Raw genomic sequence first — 16,153 nt, 5'->3', positions numbered from 1 at the left:
GTCATACTTCTTTTCTCACAGTGCTCAGTTTTCACCATCTCCACCACACCACCAAAAACTCCACTTGAATAAAAATACTAAAAAACAGAAACAAGGATGAGAGAGAAAGAAACCCCAGAATCATCAAGCCCTGGTGTTCTGCAACAAGGGGGCGTAGAGGGCCTTATTGTCATGAGAGGAAAGGGAGACAACACGACCGCCACCGCTCGATTGTTTGCAGCCACCGTCGGAAGAAGAAGAAGGGATCAACTTGAGGAAGGCCTCGAGATCGAGGCCGCCGAGGGCCTTCTCCTTCTTGTTGAGGACCGCGAGGAGGACGGCGAAGAAGCCGGTGTCGCAGGGCAGGGAGAGGGCGCCGGTGCTCTGGTAGCCGAACTCCTCCTCCGACTGGCGCAGGAGGGCCGAGAAGACCGGGAGGTTCAGGTAGCGCGTGGGGATGACGAAGCGGCGGCGCTCGGCCCCGACGTAGACGGCGACGCATCCGGACGGAGTCCTGTTGATGTTGCCGCCAGTGGTGGGCTCGTCGACGACGTCGTCGTCGTTGGAAAAGACGGAGCGGCAGCGGCGGAACCTGGGGGAGAAGGAGCAGGAAGGGGTGGGCTCGGGGAGATTGAGGGAGAGGCTCCGCCACTTCTTCAGCATGTGCCTCAGGAGGACTATCTGCCGTATCCTGTTGGTCTTCTTGTTCCCGGATGGAGTACTCGACATCGTTAGATGTCAATGGATGAAGAGAGAGAGGGTGTGGGTTTTTAAAAGAGCTCTAGAGAGAGAAAATGGAGGTTGGGTAGAGAGAAGGGAGAGAAAATTATTGATTACCTTTAGGGTATGTAAACCAACAGAATAATGTGCACCTATATTTTTATAGGTTTCTTTTTTTTAATTCTACCTTAATGTGATTTAGATGCTTGATTTTATAAAAACAGATAAGTATGAATGAGACCCATTGATTTTTTATAAAAAATAGAATTTTAGATCATCCCATTACTAAGATAGGTACCATCACATGGCACAATTTATTTTGCCTTCGTACCTGATCACCGAACATCTTAAAGATAGGGCCTATCAGGTGTGCAGCCCATGACCTGACGGAGAGAGATCAGGTGCCTAAAGCACAAAAAATGTGCCATGTGATGACCCTTGATCCGAACTCACGTATAATAAGAATCTTTTAAGACTTAAATATCAAGGGTTCAAAAGTTTTGTAAATATTCAAATATACAAAATTATATTTCTTTGATGATGATCCAATAGTTCATTCCAAGCAAATGGACCACACCAATATATGGACAACTTATAGTTTGCTGTCAATATCAGATATATAGCTTACAGTATCAATTATACGTCTCAAATTTATCGTCGTACTATGCTTTAAAATACACCATCGAAGTCCTTAAGCGTTTGATTTCACAGGGAGGACTGTGTAGAACAATTCAGTTTGGACACTGTTAGTCAGGCAAAAAGGTGTCCTGGACAAGTCAAGTTTGCCTCCTTTAAATTTTCTTTTTTTTAGTTTTTGCACCAAGTGTCCCGAGCACCATTGCTGGATGGACCGGGGTGGTGGTGGTGAAACACTGCAGGGCACCTAAAAAGTATCTCGCTAGGATGAACGGAATGCCATGTTGTAAGAATCACGTGCGTATGCCGTTTGCGTCAGGAGCAGACAGAAGCGATCCGCCCCAGACGCTGCTGTCTACACAATCAAATGCTACTTATAAAAGTACTTAAGGGTAAATTTATTGTTTTAATATCGCTTATTGTTTAAGAGTAATGGATGGATGATTTGGTTTCTGCTTAGTGCCAACTTATCCTTAAAAGGGTTATGTGCATCCTTTAACTTCATATAGAATTCTGGATTCTATGATGCTTAAAAGGCTTTCATTCTTAGATTAGAAGCCAGAGCAAAAATGAGAGAAGTATTTTTCACTACAGGTTTGGAAGAAAAAAAATCTCTCATAAAAAAAAAGAGAAAATTTTGCTTATGAGAAGTTTTGATATTAAAAATTTTTCTCTTCTTTTATTGGGTAGCATGAGAAAAATAAAATGAAAAATCTTAAAAAATTAGAGAGAGAGAAGAGGAAGGGGTAGTGGTGAAGCTTTTCATCTCTCTTTTTCAAGAGGTAGGTGATGGTGAGATGGAAGGTGGTTATGGTGGGTAGTAAAAAATCATGGTGAGGGATGATGGTGACTTCACCATTTTTTTTTTGGTAAGAAGCATTCTTCCATTTTTTTTGAGGAATGTTTTCTATAAAAAAAGTATCACATTTGTAAGCGAGAACATTGTAGGAAAAATGATGAAAAATTAAAAAATCCATACTGGTTTTCTAACCCTTCCAAATAAAAGACTTTTTGGTTGAGAGTTTTTCTAAAAAAACACACTTTTTGATAGGAAACATTCATCCATAAAAAAGGAGGGTAAAATGTTTTCTACCAAGAAAAAAATTATTTTTACACTCACCACTACCACACCACCACCCACCATCTCACCGTCACCGTCACCATCCATCTCACCACCACCCACCACCATCCTCCTCTTACTCCTCCTCTCTCTCATTTTGTTTTTCTCAATCTATATAAACAAGTAACAAACTTTTTTTGGAGAACTCATAAAAAACTCTCATACGCAAAACCTTCTTTTCTTATGGGAGTTTCTCTCTTCCAAACAACAACAAAAACAACAACAACTACGCCTTCATCCCAAAACAATTGGGGTCAGCGATATGAACCAAAAAAGAAATTCATTTTGGGTCTTCCACATGAATCTTTTTCCTCCAATCATTTCTATCCAACGCCATGTCCTCGGTGAGGTTCAAAGCATTCATATCCTTTCCTATCATCTCCATCCAAGTCTTCCTAGGCCTACCCCGACCTCTTTTAACTAATATATTTTCCCATTTCTCCAACCTTCTAACTGGAGCATCATTAGGCCTTCGCCGAATATGTCCAAACCACCGTAAACGGTTCTCTCGCATCTTATTTTCAATGGGTGCAACACCTACCTTCTTACGTATCTCTTCGTTCCGAATCTTATCTTTTATTGTATTTCCACACATCCATCTAAGCATCTGCATCTCAGCTACACTCATTTTTTGAATATGATGTCTCTTGGCAGCCCAACATTCCGTACCATATAGTAAAGCGGGTCTAATAGTCGTCCTATAAAACTTTCCCTTCAACCGCAATGGCATTCTACGATCGCACAGCACTCCAGTAGCACTTTTCCATTTCATCCACCCAACCTTTATCCTATGATTTACATCTCCATCAATTTCTCCATACTTTTGAATGATGGATCCCAAATATTTGAAATAATCATTCACCGGTATATCTTGCTCACCAAGCTTCACTACACTCCCATAACTACTTCGTTGCTTACTAAACCGACATTCCATATATTCAGTCTTACTCTTACTCAACTTAAAACCTCTAGCTTCCAATGTTTGTCTTCATAATTCTAACTTAGCATTAACCCCAGCTCTAGACTCATCAATCAAAACAATATCATCAGCAAACAACATACACCACGGTACATTTTCTTGAATTGATCTCGTAAGCTCATCCATCACTATCGCAAATAGGAAAGGGCTTAAAGCAGATCCTTGATGTAACCCAACCGTTATCGGGAAATTGGTTGTCACCCCTCCACAAGTGCGGACATTGGTTACTACTCATTCATACATATCTTTAATTATACTAATGTACTTGAGAGAAACACTTTAGAAAAACTATTTCAGAGAAATTGTAAATATTTTTCATTTAGTATTACTTTTTCTACGTCTTTCTCACTTCCAAACGTGCCATGATTACCAGTACATATGAAAGGTAAGTAGAAACTGTCTTATTCTTAGCCAGTCATAATTATTGGAAAAAGCTACCCAATGGCACTGTCAGTCACTTGTGGAAAATGCATTTGACTAAACCATAATTTGCTTTGTTCACTTCTAAGCTTCTTAAAAGCTATTAGGTGGGACTCGGTGCTCAGGTTTCACGCTCCATTTGGATTAGTTTCTGGACGTCTACAGTCAGAGAAAAAGGGCACGAGTTCAGTCGAGGCAATTGGGTCTCATCTTTGTAATTAATTATTCATGTGCTATAGTCCGGGTCTTCCACGGGCAGGTTATATGTCTCCCCCAGGAACAAGCTACAGCAGTGCATGTTCCGGCACACGCAACACCCTCTCCTTCCCAACAGTGGCAGCTTTCACGTTGCACCCTTATTGCAACTTGTCGACAAAGGGCAGACTCCCTCCGCCACCATGTTTCTATCCGTGCTGGCATCAACATCAGTAAGAAAGGGTGATGCCACTCGTGGGGCACCCTCCGGCTGGTGGTCTGCTGTGAGTGGCAAGGAGAGAGGGAGGTGGTGAGGGACATGAGGAAACCGGGGAAGGCGGAGATGATAGAGCTGCAGGGTTCACCGCCGGTGGGGGTTGCACTCACCAGCTTGCCCTGTCCAGTGGAAACCCGCTAGGTGATGCCTGGCCATTGATGGGGTCCCCACCAGATGCCCATGTAACACCCCTATTGCAGGTGGGATAGCGGACAGAGGCCCATCAGGAAGCAGATCAGGTCATGCTGAACCTGAGCTTTTTGCTCATGCCAACATCGTGACGGTCTGATTGCATTTTTGATGAATGCCACGTAGCATATAATTGTTTTGTTGTATTTTTAACTTTTCAAAATACAAAACGGACGGCCACGATGTTGGCATGAGCAAAAAAAACTCATGTTCAGCATGTGGGCCTGATTTGCTTCCATCACTAGCCACTGTCTTCGGCTGGTACCGTACAATGTGAGGTTGTAGGTGGGCCGGTGGTAAGATGTCGTTTTACCAAAAAAACAATGAAAGGAGGGAGAGAGGCACAACACACCCTCTCACCCTCTCAACTTATTGTTGACGAAGGGAGGACCACCATGGGCATGCCATTCATCAGGGGGGACAAGTTCTCGATGATATAAGGGTCATCTAACATGAGGCTGCCAGATGGAATCTTGTCATTGGGAGGTTGTTGTCCTGCTAGTGATTGAAGGGAAAGAGAAGGGGGAGGGGCAAAAATGCCCTTTTGCCCTTTTCGTGTGTTGTCATCCGAAAACCTTCCATTGTCGATGGAGTTTCACGTGACTGCCTTCCCTTTATTTGTTGATTTGAGAGTTGCATGAAGCATTCGTTTCAGTGCATCACAATTTACTTGTATTTGCACGAGCATCTTTCCCATCTCATTATATTCCGATAGTATCATTGGAATAACTACTCTAATCGGTGGTGTTGTTAGGTCGGTTGGCAGCGAAAAAACACCTTGCGATAGTGATGGAGGATACAAATTTTCTGAATGCTGCCGCATTACTTCTTCAACCATTTCTTTCAACGCCACCTCTCTTTATCGCGCTTCACATGCTTATATAAACAACTCCGAACACATTTATGCCATTCGTTGTTCTTCAAATTAAATGCTTTGAGAATGAAGAAACCAACGAGATCATCCCTCGAATAGAATTGAGAGGGTGGTCTTCGCTCTAATACCAAATTGATTTAAATTGAGAAAACTCGTTTTAAGAGAAAGTTGCTTTGATACCAAATTGATGTAAATCTAAGAGGGCTTGATTTACAAAAAAATCTATGTTACACATAAAAAAAGTAAAAAATATGAGTAAATGATCATAATGCAAGAAAATTGTAGAAAATTCAATTGAAACAAAAAAAATACTAAATTCAATATCAAATCAACTCTGAATTGTCCTTTCTACATAGGCTCTCATCCTTTTATGGATGAGGTCTCCAAAATCCCAATTCAAGTAAACTACATAATCTGATAAACTCTTAAAATGATAAAACTTATCTTAATTAAGATATGGATCAAACACAAGGATTTAATATCTATTACAAAATAACTTAATATGAAAAATGATCCAAATGATAAAAATATCCAAAAAATATTAAAATAGATCTAAATGGATCCATAGACCCAAGTCTTCTGCTTCGCTCCTGCATCAGTAGGTCTGAGTAGATTTGATTCATGACAATTGCATGCTACTTCCTGGATTGTGTTACATGATCTGGGATCACGAGAACTAAGTCCTTTGCCGTTACATGTCAAGAACAACGATAAATGTGATTCAGGCACGCCTATTTCTTTTGATCAGGTCTTGACCCTTATCCAAATCCATATGCTCTATGTGGTTGTTCGGGACACTAGTACAGGTAGAAATAACTTCCAAGTCCATTTGGATACACTTATACTATACAATTGATTTTTTGGAATCAATGGGCTCATCCAACAGTTCTGAACATGGAGCTTGTGCTGTCATATCAACTTTCAAGATTGCTACAACAGTTTGGCAAGAGCACAAGGGTCGTACGATTAGAACTCATGAGCAAGCTTGAACCATAAATTAAAGGGCACAAAAAGCAACTTGGAAGTGGAGAAAAGTTGGTTAGAGTTATGGAACTGCAAATGAAAACAACAAAACAAGGGTAGAAAATATGGTGGTTGATCCTCAAATATATATGGAAATGTAGTAGGTGGACCAACCTGATTCTCTACCTCTATCTAGAAATATCCAAGATACCTGTGCATTAGTTCATTATACATGAGTATGAAGAGACCAAGTTGGCACACTCAAAGTCTCCTATCGAGTACTAATTCCATCTTGTGGTTGCAAAAAACCTGAGCCAGGATCAAGTGCCATCACACGGCACACTTTGAGTTTGTGTCTACACCTAGCTTCCCTCCATTTGCTTTTGGACCCCACAACTGACAAATTGTCAACCAAAGATGGAGGGCATCAGGTGTCGCAACACACTTCAAAGTGGGCCATGTGATGGCACCTGATTCTGGCTCAAAAAACCCAATGGTGGTAGCCTTCGCGAGGGTCGTGACACGTGTTTGACTACATATGGGCACCCTGAGAAATGTGACTAAGATCGTAAGTCGTTTGTACTTTCATGATCTTGGTCATGTTCTAAGTGGTGATTATGGAAGTTCATCAAGCTTAGCTGATCAACAACTTTGACTATATACTTCATATACTACAAGAATTTCGTGGATTAGCGACGGACATTATCCATTGCTAATCCGTCGCTAATCCGTCACTAAAATTGTTAGTGACGGATTAGCAATGGATAGCGTCCATCGTAATTTTTTGGTCGCTAATTAGCGATAGAAAAGATCTGTCGCTACTTTTGTCGCTAAATTACGAGGGATTAACGAATGCCACAATTCATCGCTAAATAATGATTGATTTTATTTTTGTGAAAAATATAAATCCATCGCTAAAATTTACTGAGGGATAATATCTGTGGCTAAATTGTGTCGCTATTTTGTGCCTAAATTTTTGTTGAATTTTAGCGACGGATACATATCCGTTGCTAATCTGTCGCAAAATTTTAAAAAAAAATTGAGGCGCATGTACAAAGCGCAATAGTCCCGAGGCATGTGCCTCATACGCCTTGAGGTGCACACCTTGAGGCGAGGCGCGCCTCAAGCTCAGGCGTACACGCATTTAATTTTTTAGTCAAATGATGGTCAAAGCCCTTATTTGACAAAAAAATAGGGGTTTTTTTTACGCAGTTTTAACTAAGCTGCTAGTAAAAAATTGGGTTTGATCCATAAGGCACCGGGTCTCAAACATAAACCCCAAAAAAAATTTCTTCTGGGGGGTGTTGCCCCCTATGACCCCTCGCCAGGGGAGCCCCCCCTGGACCCTCGCCCGCTAAACGTGCAGTGGGACCTACGCCAGAGGGGGGGGAGCCTCTAGACTCCCCTTACTGCAAGGGCAAAACTCTGAATCAGGCTCCACAACTCATCAGTTGGACCTATGTTAAAATGAGTGAGTCCAAACCCGAATCCGACTAAGTAATGTAGGTATCATATCAAGATTCAGGTTTAACTGGATTTTTATAAGAAAAACTATACCCAGATCCGATAAAATGAAACATGCATTTTCTAATATATATATATATATATATATATATATATATATATATATATATATATATATATATATATATATATATATATATATATATATATATATATATATAAACATTTGGTTGTTAATGCTAAAATGCATTTTCTAATTATGACATGATATTGGTAATGCTAATATACATTTCGTTGTTAATGTTAATTTTTTATTTAATGAATGCTCATGTTTTATTTCTTAGATACTTATATAGATCAAGTTGGTGCATTAATGTTATTTTTACATGTTAATTGCATATTTTTTCAGTATTTATTTGATATTTTTTATTTATTATTGGTTGTTGCTTCATCAAATTATTTATTTATTTATTTATAATTTTAGATAATTTTTATAGTTTTTTTAAGTTTAAAAAAAAAACTTTGAGGCTTACGCTTTATGCCTCGCCTCAGATTTTGGTGAAGCACCTCGCTACGCCTCGATGCTTTTCACAACACTGATCGCGACTCTTAGCCACTGCATCAATTTGCAGAAAGATATAAAGTAAATAAATCCTCAACAAGGGAATTTCCCATTAAAAGAAATTAATTGTTGGAGGTCAGTTGCTACCTCATCTATAAAAATAATTGATGGTGCCTCTTTCTTTGCTCTTGCGAAAAGATCTCCCACACGAGATGCACCCACGTCGGGAAATACCAACAATGCTCTGTTATTAGCCTACATAAAAATGAAACTTCAATCATAAATATGTGATAACATTCATCTAGGTTGAAGATTTATGCAGACAAGTCAGTCACTGGTATAGATCCATTTTATCTTCCTTTTCTTCCTCTTGTGGAATCAGCTTCTTCATTTTTCGATTCTGTTATGAGCCTTATGGCTTTCTGTATTTTTGGTGTGGATATTTACCAATTTTCTTTGTGCAGATAATACAAGAGCTGCTTATCCCATTGAGTACATTCTGAATGCCAAGATTCCCTGTGTTGGGCCTCACCCCAAGAATATGATATTGTTGGCTTGTGATGCATTTGGTGTGCTGCCGCCTGTCAGCAAGCTTACTTTGCCTCAGACTATGTACCATTTCATTAGTGGCTACACTGCCCGGTATGCCTAACCAATTCTGATGTATTTATAGTAGATGTGATTTTTATTTCCATCTACATAGTTTATTTATGCATCCACACAATTACTAATTGAAAGGACCTTTAGATGTTTTGGAATTCTCTTACACAGGACACCATGGTCAATATATCATTTGTATAGTTTTGAATTGACATAAGTTCTCTGCCCCTATCCATACCAAAAAAGCAAGAAAAATTGATAAGTTATGCATTCTTTCCCTATGGTTCTGATTGGTCTCAAATTGAACTAGGTGGCTGAAACTGAAGAAGGGGTGAAGGAACCGCAAGCCACATTTTCTGCCTGCTTTGGAGCTGCCTTCATAATGCTTCACCCCACCAAGTATGCAGCCATGCTAGCTGAGAAGATGCAGAAACATGGTGCAACTGGCTGGCTCGTCAACACTGGGTGGTCTAGTGGCAGGTAAAACAATTTGCAAGCAATCATCAATGAGAAATGCAGCAAGGACTAGGGAATAGAAAGCCTCTCCTGGTTTCCCATACAAAGATGTTTTATGATTTATTTGCTCATCAAGCAAGCTTTCTTTCTGATGAATAAAACTCCATTTCAGTTGTTTTTCTGTTTTTCCTTTTTTCCATTTGCAGATATGGCACTGGTAGTTGGATAAAGCTAGCATATACTTGGAAAATTATCAATGCCATACATTCAGGCAGTCTTTTGAATTCCAACTACACCAAGATAGAAGTGTTTGGCCTTGAGATACCTGATGAAATTGGAGTCGTACCTTCACATATTTTGAACCCCATGAATGTTGTAAGTGGGCTTAATTTTTCCCTTTCATCTTGTTCTTTGATTATTTGGGCATCACACCTCACTTGAGCTCTGTTCTGTGTTTCCTCATTAATGATAACATTCATCTAGGGTTCCACCATATAATGGATTTTTGCATCTGAAGTTGGGTAATAAAGAACCTTTGGTTAAGACATAAGTCAATAATACATGCTAAAAGTACAATGCTAAAACAAAGCACCCACATATCATCAGTTTTTTCACAAAAATAGATCATGAAAATTACACTTCTTAATGAAAGTTCCAATGAGATATTAGAAAAGGAAAGTTGTTGGTGCAGAAAGGGAAACAATAAATCTCTGATTCACAGCTTTCGACCACCCATTTAAGTTCTCTAGTAGTTTTTCATAAGGCAGATTTATTGAGAATTTCACTGCACAGTATAATGAGAAAAGGCATTTTCATTTTCCAACAAATCAAGATCTACAAGTATAATGAGCTTGAAAAATCAATCTTATTAGGAGAACAAGCATAAATCAACAAAAAAGAACTAAATAATAGAACTAAGCTTATTATAATCTTTGTATCATGTGCCTAACACACTTGATAAAGAATGGCCACGCAGAAGAATGATTGTAGTGACGTATCATGCAATTTCAGTAAAGTCACTTAGTGGCATGCATTACCTTATTCTGTCTTTCATTCAAACACTAGTCAAACAATGAATGTAACCATAGCTGAAGACATGCCTTATAATGACAACGACGATGATGATGTATACAACCATATTCCATGAAATATAAGCATCAAATATGCACTTGAACTATCTAATACAAGAAGCTGAGATGTAGAGGCATCTTTAGTGAGCAATGGAAAACAAAAAGTTTCTTTAGCAATCAAGTAGGTATTCAACCTTAGCCATAGAGCAAGAGAAAAAAAAATACATACAGCCATATACATGCCAAATAGTCTTTAGGGTTTCTGCCCTCTTTTAGTAGCACACACTGCAGAGAAAGGAGACCCCTCACATTTCGGCAACACATGTAGCAGAGAGGGGGAACCAATTACCTTCCGGCAGCACTTGAGAGAGAGAGAGAGAGAGACATACCTGTGTTGCCGGTGGAAGGTATGGTAGGCGATGGAAAAATTCTGACCGGTGGATGCCGGCAGCACTTGAGGAAGGTATGGAATGCTGGTGGATGCAGTCTAAAGAGAAAACCAGAGGTCGCCATAGGATTCCGACCGGTCGTCCATCCTCTCATCACCCGAACAAAGGTGAAACTCCGGCATGAGGAGCGTCCATCAGTCCTTCGCCGCGGTGACCGAATGTGAGAGAGAGAGAGAGAGAGAGATCCCTAAATGGGCATTTTTATATTGCAAATTAGCGACGGATGCATGATGGAAATTTTTTGTCGCTAATCAGTTGCTACTTAGAGATGGATTAGCGACAAAAAATTTCCGTCGCTAATCCATTGCTACTTAGAAATGGATTAACGATGAAAAAATTTCGTCTCAAAAATCGTTGCTAATTTGCGATAGATTAGTGAAAGAATTTTTTCATCGCTAATCTGTGCCTAATTTGCGACAGATTTTGAGACAAAATTTTTGCATCGTTAATTTGTCTTTAAGTAGCGACAAAATTTTTCTGTCGCTAATTCCGTAACTAATTTTAATTTTACGGACGACTAGTTTTCTCTAGCTAATCTGTCGTAAATTTGCGATGAATTATTTCTGTCGCAAATTTTTGTCGCTAATTACCGTTTTTCTTGTAGTGATAACAAGCTTTTGAACTCAAATGGAAAAGAAAAAACACCAATGCTACATAAAAGATCATATGTGGCACACATACCAGCCATTTATTTTCAAGCTTATTTCATCATATGCTACATTTTTAGGATCACTGCATGGTGCTAGATTAAATGATCATGTTCTTGATTTCTCTTGAGTTTCTAATCTTTGTCATGTTTCATGCAGACGCCAAACAGCATGAGAGACAAAAGAGGGTCAGTAGTATCATCTATCTTTATTCTGAAAAAAAAAAAGTATCATATATCTTTGATATGGACTGCTAAGATAGAGATCAACCACTGTTGTTTAAGTAGTAGAAATGATAATGATGAACCCAATTGTCTTCACGGTCTCGAAGCCTTGTTTGCTTGGCAAGGTATTACTGTTGAAATAAATAAAAAGAAGACAGAATATATATTAATACATGCATGGTGGAAAAATATTACGGCATAAATAATAATTTTCTGCAACCACATCATTAATTAAATGCAGTACTTGGGTTCTTACGAATTTCCTTGATAAATATTAATAAGCAACCAGCATAAAGAACTCCTGATAAGATCTATGCAATGAATGCAAGACTTCCTCATTTTGATACTTTTATAATTCTTTTTTTTATCATAAAATCATTTTGTAATTGTTGCGTTGGCCAGCTTTGCAACATTCAATGTAATATAAATGAGTCATTTTCTCTTTGTATTTCTTTGATAAAAATGGGCAATAAAACAGACTTAATTTTTAGTGATTACAATTTAAAACCAGCCAATTATGAGCTATTGGGCATTTATGCTTCTCACACTAGAACTGAGAAAGCTGTTGAACCTCTTTATCTCATTGAATATTTGAAGTATTTCTTTATTTTTCTAAGTGGCATGACGCCTTGTTTTGCAAAACTTATTTGATTGTGAATTTCGACATGGTAAGACCTTCACCAATTCACCTTTAGCTATTCAACCTTCCAAGGGGCATGTCGATCCCCTAGTATCTCACAGTTCAACTTTGTGCCATTTTTTGTGAAGTATTTGATTGGATGCCAATTTACGCAAAGGCTGGCTATTGGGCAATTATCTTGGAACTTTGTTGAGACCTGTGCAACCAAACCCGATCCAGTCTGTGTCCTTCCGGACTTGGTTTATTTCTTGAGATAGATCTGAACCATGTTCAACAGACCCAATATTCAAGATCTTGATTTGTGCTAACAGGGATGGCTTTTGACGATTAGAAAACTTCGCTTCACATAGATTTAAAAAAAAAAAAAACCTCCCATCACTGACAGCAGACTGGCAGGCCTCCAGTCAGTAAAACTCTTGAGGTCCCTCTTGTCTATCGGGGAATACACTCAGCTTCGACCTTGTGGCAAGGGACACTCCTTGAACTTTTGAACTCATGGCATCCTGTTCACTTTGTGACTTTCACAAGTCACTTAGAGCACGTTCGAAAGCAAGAAAACTCTCATAGAAAATTTTGCCTATGTAAAGTTTTGACATGATAATTTTTCTAAAAATGAAAAAATTTCACTGGTTTGGGTAACATAAGAAAAATAAAATAGAAAATCTTAAAAAAATGAGAGAGGAGGAGGGCTGGTGGTGGAGCTTCTTCAACACAGTTTTTCAGGAGGTGGGTGATATGGGTGATGGTGGGTGGTGATTGATGTTGGGACGGACGGTTTTCCGAAAGGTGGGTGATAGTGAGTGGTGGTGAGATGGATGGTGGTGGTAAAAAAATCATCTTAGGTGGTGGTAGTGGAGCTTCTCAAGCATCATTTTCCAGGAGGTGGGTGGTAGTGATAGTAATGAGATGGATGGTGGTGATGGATAGTGAAAAATCATGGTGAGGAGAGTAGTTTTCCAAGAGGTGGGTGGTGGTGATGGATAGTGAAAAATCATGGTGAGGAGGATAGTTTTCCAAGAGGTGGGTGGTGGTGATGGTGAGATGGATGGTGATAATGGTAGTGGGCAGTGATGGTGAGGTGGATTAATGCTTCTTTTCAAAAAGTATACTTTTTAGAAAAGCTTTCTCAAGGAAAAAAAATTCTTTTGTATGGAAGGGCTGAAAAAAACATACTAATTTTTTATTTGTATCACTTTTCCTATTTCTTTCTCACTTTCAAACGTGCTCTTATACTTGAAATGATAAATGAAAATCTAAGTAAAATATTTCAAGTTCACGTCACTTAGATTGGAATCCCAACCCTTCATGGAAAAGAGGTAATCACTTGTGGAAGTCGCTTGTCAGAGTTTCGTTATTCTTCAAACTTTGGATTAGCAAAGAAAATTCTGATTGTGGCATTTGTTGGAAGCTAGAGAAGGATGGTATTTTTTCGGTGAAATCGTGTCATTGAGCGTCCCGTGAGGATGGAGTTGGCTGGTAGCCTTTGTCTGCCATTTGGAGCTCTGGGCCTTCACCGTGCTCTAGTTTTTTTAGGGTCAACACACTTGGTTCCAAAGAGGAGGCTGCTACATTGCCAATCGTTGCATTGCGTGTAAATGTAAAGATGAAACTATAGTGCACCGATTTTTTTTTTTAAAAGGCAAGCTAGGGTTAAACGGACCGCCCCATGTGGCAGAGGGATTCGATCCTGGGCCTTCAGCTTGACACAGGACCCCACTCAACACCTCAGTGGTAGTAGCGCATCGATTGTGGCTCTGACATTTCTTCCAAAAGTTTTTTTCCTTAGCTTGGCCGGATTTGTCCCTAACTACTTGTATGGCTGTCCTCAGACAATTAATTCTGGGTTGGGTCAAAATCCGTCAATACAAAAAATGGTTATTGGAGAGGAAATTGTGGCTATTTTCAGTTTGGTGGAGTGCTTGGAATGTGTTATACAAACCACAACTAAAAAGAAGAAAAGAACAGGACAAAAGATTTACGTGGTTTGACAATTTAGGCCTAAGTCCAAGAGCGAATGAGGGGTATGATGTCCACTAACAAATGCAAAATAATACAGAAGCTAGATACAAAACTCTCAAAACCCTAATACTCAATAGGCATACCCAACTCTCAAAAGAATATATATATATATATATATATATATATATATATATATATATATATATATATATATATATATATATATATATATATATATATATATATATAAGGGCATAAAACCCTAACTGGTACAAAATAAATTACAAAACTAGACAGGTCTATACCATGGGTGCTCTGCCCCGTAGTCCATAGAGGAATTTGTGGCCTAATGGCCCAATCCCTTTGCATGGCCCAAGCTCACTACAAACCCCATTGAAAATTTTCATTGTACGGTCACAAAATATTTTTGGATTGAGTCCTGGATCAGAGAGTTCAGAATTCAGGTTACCCACAGTAGAATGAGTGCAACATAAGGATTGTTAGGGACGAAGAATCAGACTTCTTCCAAATTCATCACGCTATGCAAAGTGAGATCTATCATGCGGCTTCTTCAATTTGGCCTGATGCATCTTTACAGTGATTAGGCTCACCGCGTTTGGGTGATTTTTTTTAGCTCCTAGTCTCTTTGGGGGGGTTGATTCCTCATCACCTAACTGCCCCATTGAAGTTGACCTAGAAATTGGAAAGAAAAACATCAGTTGAGTGGCTTAATGCCTATCTTACTCTCCTTATTTTCTTAAGTTCTAGTAACTAATTACTAATGTATTGCCTTACCATGCAATCTTTGAGGGGTGGGCATCAAGGAAATCATAGTTGCATCCTATTCATTGCTTTGAAAGGTGAAAACTGCCATAAGATTGAGCCATTACTAATGAGTTTCAAATTCAGGTTTACATTAATTTAGCATTAAGCATGCATACACATTTTTTCTCGGGTTGCTTTTGTATATATTTCCCTGTTGAGTGGTGAATGAAAGTGTGAGTGAGTGTGCTTTACTATCGTGGACGTATTAGAACCCAATCTGGTTCAACATCAACTGGTGCAGCTGTCATTGATGTACCCTTACCCATTGACACTCAATTTGTCGAACTTTATCTGGCTAAAGCTAAGTTATTCCAACTTATTACTGTGAAGGACTCGGCGTTGGTGGAGAGTCAGGATCTCCAAGAATTCTTGAATGGAGACACCATCATGCCAACACCATCTGTAGCCTCATCCACTGATAGTGTTGTTGATCAAAGGCCGCTGCCGAATCCAAAATACCTCTCCTGACGTCAATCTGATCGACTGTAAAAAGGTCGGATCACATGCACACTATTCAAAAGTGAGATTTGGATGTCTATTGAGGATGCTTTTGCTCAGGATTTCCAAGAGAGAATTTCATCTTATGCAGCAACTCCCCTGATCACTAAAGAAGAATCAAATTCTCTAACCGACTATGTTAGCAAATTTAAAGGTGTGACAATCCTGCGGACATTGGCAGGTTTGTTGAAGATAGTTAACACCTTTTGGCTTCTTCAAGGTCTTGGGCATGTCTAAGAAACTTGTCACAACAATGCTCAAGCCACCACTGCCATCACATAAAGATATTATACCTCTTCTCCATAGCTTTGAAGCCAGAAATCATCTCTAAGTATCGAGCTCTTAGGATCCTCCTCAGGCTACCTTTTTTCAATCAAAGGGGGAATCAAAGTAATAAGAGACAATGA

At 39.2% G+C, this 16,153-nt stretch overlaps 2 protein-coding genes across 2 annotated transcripts; one reads left to right on the top strand and one right to left on the bottom strand.

Moving 5' to 3' along the window:
* Nucleotides 1-46: 46 nt before the first annotated feature.
* LOC149837060 (auxin-responsive protein SAUR50-like) lies at nt 47-746 on the bottom strand. The gene has a single exon (XM_090007225.1). It carries the CDS (start codon nt 706-708, stop codon nt 124-126), a length of 585 nt encoding a protein of 194 aa, XP_089863351.1. The 5' UTR covers nt 709-746; the 3' UTR covers nt 47-123.
* A 3,066-nt stretch (nt 747-3,812) lies between these two features.
* Nucleotides 3,813-15,716, top strand: LOC149837059 (phosphoenolpyruvate carboxykinase (ATP)-like). Its single transcript, XM_090007956.1, has 7 exons — nt 3,813-3,819; nt 4,094-4,292; nt 8,684-8,715; nt 8,843-9,024; nt 9,289-9,458; nt 9,641-9,809; nt 15,579-15,716. The coding sequence occupies exons 1-7, from the start codon at nt 3,813-3,815 to the stop codon at nt 15,714-15,716; spliced, it is 897 nt and encodes a 298-aa protein (XP_089864082.1).
* The last annotated feature ends 437 nt before the right edge of the window (nt 15,717-16,153 follow it).

This window comes from Nuphar pumila, chromosome 5, assembly GCF_984573655.1.
Source record: "Nuphar pumila chromosome 5, dmNupPumi1.hap1.1, whole genome shotgun sequence".
Lineage (NCBI taxonomy): Eukaryota > Viridiplantae > Streptophyta > Magnoliopsida > Nymphaeales > Nymphaeaceae > Nuphar > Nuphar pumila.
The sequence above is the reverse complement of the archived record's forward strand: the minus strand, read 5'-3'. Positions and strand labels throughout refer to the sequence as shown.

What these genes read in the sequence shown, in the direction of transcription:
- LOC149837060 (XM_090007225.1), bottom strand. Translation starts at nt 708, where the DNA reads ATGTCGAGTACTCCATCCGGGAACAAGAAGACCAACAGGATACGGCAG.
- LOC149837059 (XM_090007956.1), top strand. An exon ending in TGCAGACAAGTCAGTCACTG is followed by an intron (nt 8,716 to 8,842) that starts GTATAGATCCAT and finishes TTCTTTGTGCAG; the next exon opens with ATAATACAAGAGCTGCTTAT. An exon ending in GTGGCTACACTGCCCGGTAT is followed by an intron (nt 9,025 to 9,288) that starts GCCTAACCAATT and finishes AAATTGAACTAG; the next exon opens with GTGGCTGAAACTGAAGAAGG.